General features: G+C 23.9%; 1 protein-coding gene across 1 annotated transcript; it reads left to right on the top strand.

Moving 5' to 3' along the window:
* Positions 1-9,895: 9,895 nt before the first annotated feature.
* MRS44_009632 (uncharacterized protein) lies at positions 9,896-11,416 on the top strand (the record flags this gene model as incomplete). Its single annotated transcript, XM_065621376.1, has 1 exon — positions 9,896-11,416. One exon carries the CDS (start codon positions 9,896-9,898, stop codon positions 11,414-11,416), a length of 1,521 nt encoding a protein of 506 aa, XP_065477448.1.
* Between the last annotated feature and the right edge of the window lie 1,316 nt (positions 11,417-12,732).

Raw genomic sequence — 12,732 nt, 5'->3', positions numbered from 1 at the left:
TAGTTTTAAGGTTATACTTTATTCTTACTATTTAAAACGAGGTACTATTTATAAAATAATCTTAGGTTCTAAGAAATATAGTTTATGCACTTATTTAGGTTATCCTTATAATATAATAGGTATCCCTTTGAATTCTTATATATAGTTTCTTATTTTTTTTTCCGGGGCTCCTATTAATAATACTAATATCCCATATTATTAAGGAGGCCTAGTATTTAGACGAGTAAGAGGCTACCGCTAAGGAGCTATTTGCCTCTTATTATAAGGCCTTATGAAAAGCGTAGTAAGACTTAGATAAGTCGCTTTCCTAGCTAGAGTTATACTATAAGTATAAGCGGTAATTAGTCTCGTAAGGTATAAAGATAACGCGCAAGGGTTTAGCTTCCTTAGAGGAGCTTAAGTAATTAAAATAATAAGAGTCTTTATTTATAGAGGATATTTAAACTATAGTTTATACTAATATCTTAGATCTTAGTTTCTTTAATAGTTTTATTATTTTTTCTAATATTATTAATAGAAGTTCCTTAGAAGGCATTATATATTAATAAGGTATTTAGGTAATTCTTATATATTTTTAGAATTAAGGTAGTCTTTTTATTTAATAAAATATATTATTTTATTATTAATTTTATTTATATCTAAGATAACTTTTATAATATATTCCTCTAGTTTATTAACTTTTATTTCTAATTTATTACTAATTTTAACTTAGATAGTATTTTTTATTAATTTAAGTAATAAAATATAAAAGATTAGATAAAGCTTAACCTTAGGTAGTAAGTCTAATTTATAATTATATTTTAAGATTTTTTACTTAATTTTATAGGGTCTAATATATTTATAGTTAAGTTTTTTATTTTATTATTTTATTTTAATATTTTTTATTATAAGGTAGATTATATCTCCCTCTAAGAAGATTAATCCCTTAATTCTTTTTTTATTAGCATAGCTTATTATCTTATTTTTAATAAACTCTAGTTTTATTTTTATTTCTTTATATAGGTTTTTTAATTAATTATTAATAAAGATTACCTTAGGATTAATAATAATATCTTATATATATTAATATATATCTAATATAAATCTAAAGTTAGTATAAGCTAATATAATCTTTATGCTTTTATTTATAGCTATATTATAAGCTAGCTATATAATAGGTAGCTTTTTAACCTAATTAGTTTATTTATAATTAATATAGCATTAAAGGTATTATTTTAGTATTTAGTTTATATATTCTATCTATTTATTTATCTCTTTATAATATATAATAGAGAGCTTATAGTTAATTCCTAGGTATCTTATAAGGCTTTACTAGAATTTTAAGGCAAATAATAATCCTCGATCTATAACAATTTTAAGTAATATACTATATATCTTAGTAATATAAAAGTAAAAAAGGTAGGTAAATTCTTTTATTATTATTAATTCTCTATAAGATATAAAATAAGAAAATTTCATAAGTCTATCTATAATAATAAAAATATTATTATAGAAATTTCTAATAGCTAGTTCTTCTAATAGGGGTAATTTTATAATAAAATCTATAATAATAAAGTCCTATAATTACTATATAACTAAGAGTAGTTATAATTTTCTATAAGGCTTATAATATTATGCCTTAGTTTTTATATAAAGGTTATATTATTTAATAATTATTAAAATAGTTTTCTTTATATTAGGAAAAGTAAATATTATTTTAACTTATTCTAGGGTTTTATTTATTTCTTAATATCTATATAGCTAATAACTATATATTTCGCATATAAATTCATAGCATAGTTTATCTAAGACTTATTATTTATTAGTCTTTTTATTATCTAAGAGTTATTTATTATATTACTAAATCTATTCTAAGAGTGGATTACCTTATTCTACTATATAGGTTACTCTATTAATCCGGTATAATATCCCTATAACCCTAGACTATTCATAAAGCCCTAATTCCTTTTATTATTCCTAAATTTATTAATTAATCTACTTATAGTATTTTATATAATAATATATCTTCCCTTATATTTTATCTTTAAGGTTATAATTATTATAGTATTATTATATAGCTTAGGTTATTTCTTCTAAGTTACTATATTATATAACTTAGTAATAGTAATAATTAAAAATAATTTAAAGTACTCTATTAGGGATAGAAATCTTTCCTTTATAAGTCTAAACTCTATTACTCTATTATTAATATCCTTATATATAATTAATAAAGTCTATAACTAATTATTTATATTTTCTAATAAGTATAAGGTATTCTAATAAGGGTATTAACTTCTATATTTACTAAATAAACTTTTACTTAAGGTATCCCTCTAGGGTAATATATAATAATTATTCTTTAGCTTTAATCTTTCTTATATCTAAGTTAAGTTATTAACTAATAATATTAGCTTAGCTATTCTTTATTCCTTTAATATAAATAATAATATAGTTAAATTCTAAGAGGTATTTAACATATTATAATTATTATCCGCTAAGTTCTTAGGTTTTTATAAAATAAGTAATATTCTTATAATCTATATAAACCTTAATCTAATAAGTATTTCTAAGAAAGTAATATTAAAATTCTTTAAAGGCATTAATAATTATAAGGAATTCCTTATTATAAATAAGGTAATTAAGTTTTACTTTATATAGCTTATAAGAGTAAAATATAATTAAATATAAAAGTCCTTTATTATCTTATTAATTAATCTAAGCTCTTAGCGCAAAGTCTAAGGTATCTATTTCGAGTTTTATTAATTAGGATAAATTAAATATTTTAAGTATTAGTTTACTTAAGATAAATCCCTTAATTATATAAAAGGCTTCTTATACCTTATTCTTAAATATAAATATTTTATCTTTCTTTATAAGATCTATTAATAATACTATAATTTTCCTAAATTATTTAAGGAATTTATAATAATAATTAGTAAAACTAAGGAAGGCTTTTATTTCCTTAATATTAATTAATTCTTTTTAGTCCTTAATTACTAAGACCTTCTTAAGGTCTATATATATCTTATTATAAGAAATAATATATCTAAGAAATTCTACCTTAGAGGCATAAAACTTACTTTCTTAGGTTCTATTAATAAGTTAGTATCTTATAATATTTATAATACCTTATAGATATATTTTATATATTCTTCTTTTATTTTAAAAAAGATAAAAATATTATCTAGGTAATATATAATAAATATATCTAGATATTCTTATAGCATATTATTAATTATTTATTAAAATATAATAGGTATATTAATAAGTCTAAAAGGCATAATAAAATACTTAAATAGTCTATACTTAATATAAAAAGCGGTTTTTTATTTATATCTTTCTTTAATTTAATAAGGTTATAAGCTCCTTTAAGGTTAAGTGCTATAAAATACTTTATTCTAAAAAGTTAATCCTTTAACTTACTAATAAGAGGCAGCGATATATAATCCTTAATTATAATAGTATTAAGTATTTTAAAGTTAATATAAAGATAGAGTTTTTTATTCTTCTTCGGGATAAATATAATAAGGTATCTAATAAATAACTTACTTTCCCTAATATATTTTTTTTATAGTATTTCTTTAATATATTCCTTTAATACTAATAGTTATACTATATTAAGTAAATAGAGTTTATTAAAGCTAGGTTACTTCTTATTAATAAATTTAATTTCTAAATTATAATATATATATAATAATAGACCTATTTTAAGTTCTTTTATAAAAAGTTTCTTATAGATATATTACTTTAATAATATATTTTTAAGTTATTTTTCTTTTAATATTTTCTTAATTTACTTAAGGTCCTTTTCTAGTTATTAAAACTATTATATAATATATATAATTATTTATTAATTTTATTATTTCTATTTATTATAATATTTATATTATATTTCTTTAAGTAAAGAAATATCTTATATTTACCTCTACTTAACTTCTCTAGCGTCTTTAATAAAGTTTAAGATCTTATATTATTTTCTTAGTTATTATTTATTATAAAGAGTACCTTATTATTAAAAGAAAGTACTTAGCTAATCCTCTAGTTAAAATATAAATTAAATTAGCATAATTATAAGTACCTAAGTATTAAGTTATAGCCTTCTATAAATATAATATTAAATAAGATTCCTTAGTTTTTCCCTTTAATAAAAACTTTAAGGTAATTAATCTTACTATTAATAACTCTATTATTATAATTAAATTATTTCCCTTTAAGGTTAATTATTATATAGGGTTTTACCTTATACCTCTATAATAGCTCGAGCTTATTTACTATCCTTAGGTTAAATAAATTCTACTTAGCTTTATTATCTATTAAAGCATATAGCTATCCTTTAACTTATATTAATATTTTAAAATATCTTTATATTAATCCTCTTTTAGTAATATATAAGGCCCTTTATAATATTATAAGCTATTCTTTTGCTTATAGCCCTTTTATAGGTAGGCCTATTAGTTTTTTAATAATATATAGCTAATATAATTATACTTATATTTATTATTATTATATATTTTATAATTATATATATTATCTTAGCTATATAGCTAATCTTAGTATTATTATTTTTATTTTTATCTTAAGTCTTTTTTATCTTTTAACTAAGCTATTAATTCTTACTCTTTTAGTACTTCCTTTTAGCTAACTTACTTTTATTAATCTTTTACTTTATAAATAGTTTATTTATGCTTTTAAATAGCTTAATATAAGTCTTTATAGTATTATATATATGCGACGCTAATAATATTATATTAATAGAATATCTAATAGCCTTTTATTTTATACTATATATAAGGTTTATTATTTAATTAAGCTAATAAAGCAATAAGAAAATAGTCTTACTCTTATTTTTCCTCCTTATATTCTTTATACTAATAATATTAATAAAATATCTAAGAGATACTAAGGTATTCCTTATATATTAAGTATATCCTTATATTATCTTATAAGTTAAATAATATTTCCTAATATCGCGGGTTTTTAGCTAATTCCTTATAATAGGCTTAAATATAAATTTCTTATATATATACTATATCTATATATTCTCGCGCGGTCTAAATATACCTTTCTTATAAGTTATTTTAATACCTATTATTATTTTTATTATATAGTTAGAAATAGCTTTCTTCCTTTTATAGCTCTTTATTACTTTTCCTCGCTTTTTATTATTAAATATATACTTCGCATAGCTCCCTCTATAATTTCTCTATCCTATAATTAAACTTAGTTTAATTAATATTAGCACTATTTACTCTAGTAAGCTAATCTATTTATCGTGGTCTTTTATTATTATATATTTATTCCTATTATTTATAGGTTTTATTATATTCTTATAATACTTTAATTTAGTATTATAGATATAAGCTATAATTATATTTTATAGGGTTATCTTATTAATAATCCCTTTCGTATATAATAAATAGTAATAAGAACTATTTATTATATCTTATAACTTATTTCTTATAATAAAAGCCTTCTATAGTAGCTTCCTTATAGTCCGCTTACTTAGCTAGTATTAGAGGCATCTATTATTCCTATCTTACTAGCATTACTTCTTCTTTCTATTTAAGCTTTTAAGTAACCGCAATAATAACCTTCTTACTACTTATTATATATAGCATAAGGTTCCCTTATTTTATTAGTTCTAAAAGTAATTACTACTATATATCCTAGGTTTCCTTTAATTACTTTTTATTATATCCTACTTAACTATAAGCTACTTCTTTATTTAATTCCTATTTATATTTATCTTAACTCCTTCTAGGTATATTATATCCGCTTTATAATATTATAATAAGCTTAGTTAATTAAGTCATAGTTTAGGGTTCCTTATCTTCCTATTAGGCTTAATAAGCCGCATTAATATATTTCTTACCTTCTAAGAGGGGTTACTATTAGTTAAGTTAATAATATCCTTTCTTAATATCTCGCTATTTCTTATAATAAACCCTCTTAATATAATTTATTTTATAATAATAATACTATTTAAGGCCGCGATAGTCTTATTTACCTTTCTACGTGGCTCCTAGTATTATAAGGCTAGCCTTAATGCTATAAAAGGTATTATTACTTCTTTTCTTACCTTAATTAATATTAAATAATAAGGTATTAATTTTATTACTATTAAACTTAGGGTTTTATAGTTTCTTCTATGAGAATTATTAATTATTAATTCTAATTGCCCTACTAATATAATTAATAAGGTTATTAAGTTAGTTTTCTTTATAAAGTTCTACCTAGACTTCTTTCTTAAGTTTATTAAAGAAAAAAGATATTAGGGGTTTTTAATCTTAGTTAAGCTTTAAGGTAAGTTAAAAATACTTTATTCTATATTCTAAGACTAATTAGGTTTATTAGAGGTTTTTAATTTCTCTTTTAGCCTATACTTTCTTATTTATACTACTAAAAGCTTATTAAAGCGCTACTTTAAAAGCCTTATAGTCTAAGTAGAGGTTACTAATATATAGTAAGAGTTTAGCAAATAAGGTAATATAATATTCCCTTATAACTAATTTAAACTATATAGCAGTATAACTCTTAAGCCTTCTTATAATATATTAGACTTTATTAGCTACTAAGATAAATTAAGTTAAGTAATAAGTTATAAAGGCGCATAGCTATATAAGGAAGGTTAATAGTTTATACGTGGTCCTATTAAATATCTTTAATAAGTTTAACTTTAAGATTTCTCCTATATCCTTACCTCTTATAGCTATAATAGCTATATTCTTAAGGTCTTAGATGCTATTTAGGTACTATACGTTCTAGGCATGCTAAGTTTTATCTATTCTTTTAATAAATTCGCAGAGTCTATCCATTTTAGTGCTTATAATAATAATTTAGGCTTAGAGCTACTTAACTTCTTTATTATTAGAGCTATCCGCATTATCTATTTCTTTATCTATTAAAACGGCCTAAATAGGTATAATAAGTAAGTAATTAGCAGGTAAGGCCTACTAATAGTTATTAATAAGAGTTACCTAGGTAACTATTATATTTAATATTATTTAAGGTAATGCAAGTAATCCACTAAATAAGAGCTATTAATATATATTAATTATATATATTCCTAAGGGATAAACCAATCATACTAGGTTTATATTAATAAAGGAGAATATTATATTATTCTTAAATAGAGGTAAGTTATATCTAGTAATATACTTAAAGGTATTAAATATAACTAAGTTATATTAATAACTAAGGTAGCTACTATATAAAAAAGTATAATAAATATATTCTATATACTAGGTAGGTCGCTAAGGCTAGAGTAAATAAGTCGCGATTACTTATTACCCCCATGGTGAGTTATATATACTGGCTTATGCATATATGAATAAGCCGCTTATTACTGCTGCTAATTTAGTAAATATTTATAGGGCTATATAAGGCACGTGATCAGGACTTGATCAGGCCGTGATAAGAAAACCTTATAATAAGATATAAGTTAACTCTTTTTATAAGTGCCTTTATTAGGTAATATACTTAATAAGTAAGTAAAATAGATAAGTAAGTAAAATAGCATATTATATACTAAGAATTAACCTACCCTAGATAACCTAACTTTCTATATAAAATAGTAAGAAACTTATAAAAAGTATTTTTATAATACTAAATTTATAAATAATCTAAAAAGGATTTTTAAATATTTTTAAAAAATTCCTTTTATAAAGAAATAGCTAAGTATATAGTGCGAATATAACTTTTTCTATACTACCTTATAAGGAATTTAATTAGATTTTTTTAAAGATTAATATTAGATAATATATTACGTAATAAGTATAATACTAAGTTTATGCCTATTATAAGCTATATTTTAAATTTTAAGGGTTTTTTTAATTTCCTCTTTTAAGGTAGAAATACCTCTGTTTTACTTACTTATCTGTTTTACTTGCTTATTAAGTATGTTATACCTTAGGTTATATTAATATTATAAATAATAACTTAGTTAATTAATGAATAAAAGAAATTCAATATAAATACAGAGTTAATAAGTAAGGATTTATTATAACTTTATAAAGAGTTAATAGTATTAAAATCTCATTTAGTTATTATTACTAGTTAGTTATCTTATATCTAAAAAACCTATAATAAGGTAAAAGAGTAAAAATCTAAGATAATTAAGCAAAAGATATAAGGTTTAAATAAAATAAATAATATCCTTTCTACCTTAAATACTTATAAACGCTAAGTAATATATAACCTTTAAACTAAGTATATTTTTAATAATATTAATTAGTTATCCCTAGGTCTTAGGGATAAGCTTTTAAATATAAGTCTATTAATTCTTCTTAATAACTTAGCTAATATTACTTCTCTTATTAGTATTATTAATAAAAGTATTCTAATAAGTATTATATATTAATAAGGTATTTTAAAGGTTCTTATATATTTTCTAAGTCTAAATAATCCTTTTAATTAATAAAATATATTATTTTATTATTAATTTTATTTATATTAAGAATAGCTTTTATAATATATTCTTTTAATTTCTTAACTTTTATATTAAGCTTATTATTTTTACTTAAATAATACCTTATATTAATTTAAGTAATAAAATATACAAGATTAAATAAAATTTAACTTTAAGTAATAAATCTTATTTATAGTTATATTTTAAGATTTTTTATTTAATTTTATAAGGTTTAATATACCTATAGTTAAGTTTTTTATTTTATTACTTTATCTTAATATTTTTATTATAAGATAAATTATATCTCTTTTTAAGAAGATTAATCTATAAATTCCTTTCTTATTTATATAATTTATCACCCTATTTTTAATAAATTTTATATATATTTCGTTATATAGATTTCTTAATTAATTATTAATAAGGATTATCTTAGGATTATTAATAAATATCTAGGGTAAATCTAAAGTTAGTATAAGCTAATATAATTTTATATTTTTATAAATATTATATTATAAGCTAGCTAGGCTATTAATAGGTTTTTAACCTAGTTAATTTCTTTATAATTAATATAGTATTAAAGGTAGTATTTTAGTATTTAATTTATATATTTAATTTATTTCTTTATTTCTATATAATATATAATAAAAGGTTTATAGTTAATTCTTAAATATCTTATAAGGCTTTATTAAAATTTTAAAGTAAATAATAATCCTTAATATATAATAATCTTAGGTAATATATTATATATCTTAATAATATAAAAGTAAAAGAAATAAGTAAATTCTTTAACTATTATTAATTCTCTATAAGATATAAAATAAGAAATTTCTATAACTTTATTTATAATAATATGAATATTATTATAAATATTTCTAATAACTAATTTTTCTAATAGTAGTAATTTACTAATAAAATCTATAATAATTAAATCTTATAATTACTATAAAACTAAAAGTAATTATAATCTTTTATAAGGTTTATAATATTATGTCTTAGTCTTTATATAAAGGTTATATTAATAAATAATTATTAATATAATTATTTTTATATTAAGAAAAATATATATTATTTTAACTTACTTTAAGGTTTTATTAATACCCTAGTATTTATATAATTAATAATTATATATTTTATATATTAGGTTATATTATAATTTATTTAAGATTTATTATTTAATAGTTTTTTAATTATTTAATAGTTATTAATTATATTCTTAAAGTTGTTATAATAATAAATTACTTTATTTTATTAAATATATAGCTCTAGTAATAAGATAACGTACATGATAAGCTTATGTCCCAGACAAGTATGTGTCCCAAAAATCCCTCAATCTCTCTCTCTTCCATTTGATCAATTGATTCTCAACCACTAAACACGTCTGAATTCAATAGCGAGGGTAATATACTTCTTGCCCTTCAAGCGCTTCAAACTAACCCAAAATTACGCATCCGACGCGCTGCATCAATCTACAATGTCTGCCCTAAAAAGCTAGGTCGCCGCCAGAAAGGCATGCAATCTCGACGCGATTGGATTCCTAAATCACGCAAACTATCTGATCTAGAGGAACAGATCATTATTCAGTTCATCCTCGACCTAGATTCGCGAGGATTTCCCCCGCGACTGCGTGGTGTTGAAGAAATGGCTAACAGATTGCTCGCCGACCGCGACTCGCTACCCGTCGGCAAGCGCTGGGCTTCCAACTTCATCAAGCGGCACCCAGACCTCAAGACGCGTTTTTTTCGGAAATACGACTACCAGAGAGCCAAGTGCGAAGATCCAACCATTATCCGTAACTGGTTTACGCTTGTAGCGAACACAATCGCGAAGTACGGCGTCCGATTAGATGATATCTATAACGTTGACGAGACTGGCTTTATGATGGGCATAATTCAGAGCGGAATGGTTGTCACAGGCACAGATAGGCGTGGAAAGCCAAAATCGGTGCAGCCTGGAAACCGAGAATGGATTACGGTCATCCAGGCGATTAATGCGGATGGCCAAGCGATCCCGCCGTTCATCATCGGTGCGGGCCAATATCACCTCGCCAACTGGTACCGAGAAAGTAACCTCCCGGGCGATTGGGCTATTGCGACGACCCAAAATGGCTGGACCGATAACGAGACCGGGCTCGAGTGGCTAAAGCACTTTGATCGGTGCACAGCTAAGCGATCAAATAGTCGCTATCGTCTTCTAATCCTCGATGGCCACGAAAGTCACCACTCTATCGAATTCGAGAGATATTGCGAGGAGAACAAGATCATCAGGCTTTGTATGCCACCTCATTCGTCTCATCTGCTTCAGCCACTTGACGTCGGGTGCTTTAGCGTGCTTAAGAATGCTTACGGTCGAGAAATAGAGCATCTGATCAGATGCTCTATAACCCACGTTTCAAAGACCGAGTTCTTTCCGGCCTTCCACGCCGCATTTCAGGCCACTATGACGGAAAAAAATATCAAGTCAGCCTTCAGAGGAGCCGGGCTTGTTCCTCTTGACCCGGAAAGTGTGGTCTCGAAGCTTGATGTGCAGCTACGGACTCCAACGCCGGCTGAGGAGGTGGCTGAACCGTCGACCCCTTGGGTCTCAAAGACCCCAAAGACCGTGCTTGAGGCCCAATCTCAGTCTGAATACCTTGAGACACGAGTTAAAAGGCACAAAAGTAGCTCTCCAGAGTCAATTCTAGAAGCTATACGGTCTTCTTCTAAGGGAACAAAGATAGTTATGCATAAGCTTGCCTTACTCGAGGCTAGGGTCAAAGACCTTGAACAGGCGAATGAGATACTAAGCCGGCGCCGGAGGGCAAAAAGGACCCGACTACAGAAAAGAGGCGTGATGACAGTAGAGGAAGGAAGGCAGGCAATTGATCAAATGGATGTTGATGCGCAGGTAGTGGCCGAATCGTCGAGAAGTGGTGGTCAAGGAAGGTCGGCGCGACCGGGAGTTCGGCATTGTGGTGTCTGCGGCAAGCCCGGACATAATGCAAGGACCTGTCAGGTAGTGATTGAGACATCTGGGGAAGAGTATAGTGAGTAGTTTTAATTGATCAAATGGTTTGTGGTGTTTTTATAGCGATTTCTATCATAAAGGGCAAAGATTTTTGGGACATATACTTATCTGGGACATAAGCTTATCATGTACGTTATATTATTTGTATAATTTTATTATTTTAATTATTATTAAAATTACTATTATTTATATATTTATATAAGCTAAGATATATATATTATATATTTAACGAGATAAGTTTAATTAATTATACCTATAGACTTCTAATTACCGCTAAGTTTTAGTCTAGCGCTAAGCCCTAGCGCTAATACTTTTTAGGTTTATAAAATTCTAACGCTAACTCTAAGAACCAATCCCTCTAAAACTTATAACGCTAATAACCTCTATTTCTTAATATAATTATACCTATAGCTATATAGCTAGATCCTAGCTAGCTATAAGACTTCTTTAATCTTCTTATTTAATATTATAAAAAGTATTAATATTAATAATAAGAGTTATAAGCTATGCCTTATATAGGTATATATTATTATTACCTCTTAAGCTATTAAGGAAATTAATTTCCTTTTAAGTGAGATACCTATATTCCTTTAGCTTTTTTTTAAGGGCCTTTAATAAAGAAAGCTTTTTACTAATAAAGTTAAATTAATTATTTATATTATAACTAGGTAAAAAGAAGCTAAGTAAAAAAAGAAAAAGGTTATAGCTAAAAATCGCGAGTTTAACCTAAACCTTTTATTTAATAAGCTATATACCTACCGTAATGTTTTAAATAGCTCTATATAATATTATCTCTTATAGCTTATTATAAGTACTTTTTACGCCCTTATAAAGCTTATAGACCTCTTCGGTAAGGTTATCTTAGTTATATAAGAAGGCATACTAATAAGTATTAGCTGCGCTACTTTAATCCGCTAGTTAAAGGTCTTTATAGAAAATAGCTATTATAATCTTATTAATATATTATTAATTAGTTAGTTAGTTATAGATTAATTAACTAATTAGTTATAGTTATTATTAATTATAATTAAACCTCCTCTTATAAGGATAATAAAAGTAATTTTAACCTCTTTAAGTAATTAAGAATTATAAGAATAGTTAAAAGGTTAATATTAGAGGGGAGCCACTATAAGAAGGGATTAGATTTTAATTACTTTAGCTAGTTAAGATATAAGCTATTTATTATAAATAAAGCTAGTTTTAGCGCATTATTAAAGCTATTAATAGTTATATAGATAAACCTTATTAATTTAAGCCTATTAAGACCTTAGGCTTTAGGTATAGAGCCTTTATTCTTAAAATTATTAAGATATTAATTAAGATAATTTAATTCTTATTTTAAG

The sequence above is a fragment of the Fusarium solani genome, assembly GCF_023522795.1.
Source record: "Fusarium solani strain SB1 chromosome Unknown bctg00000005, whole genome shotgun sequence".
NCBI lineage: Eukaryota > Fungi > Ascomycota > Sordariomycetes > Hypocreales > Nectriaceae > Fusarium > Fusarium solani.
The sequence above is the reverse complement of the archived record's forward strand: the minus strand, read 5'-3'. Positions and strand labels throughout refer to the sequence as shown.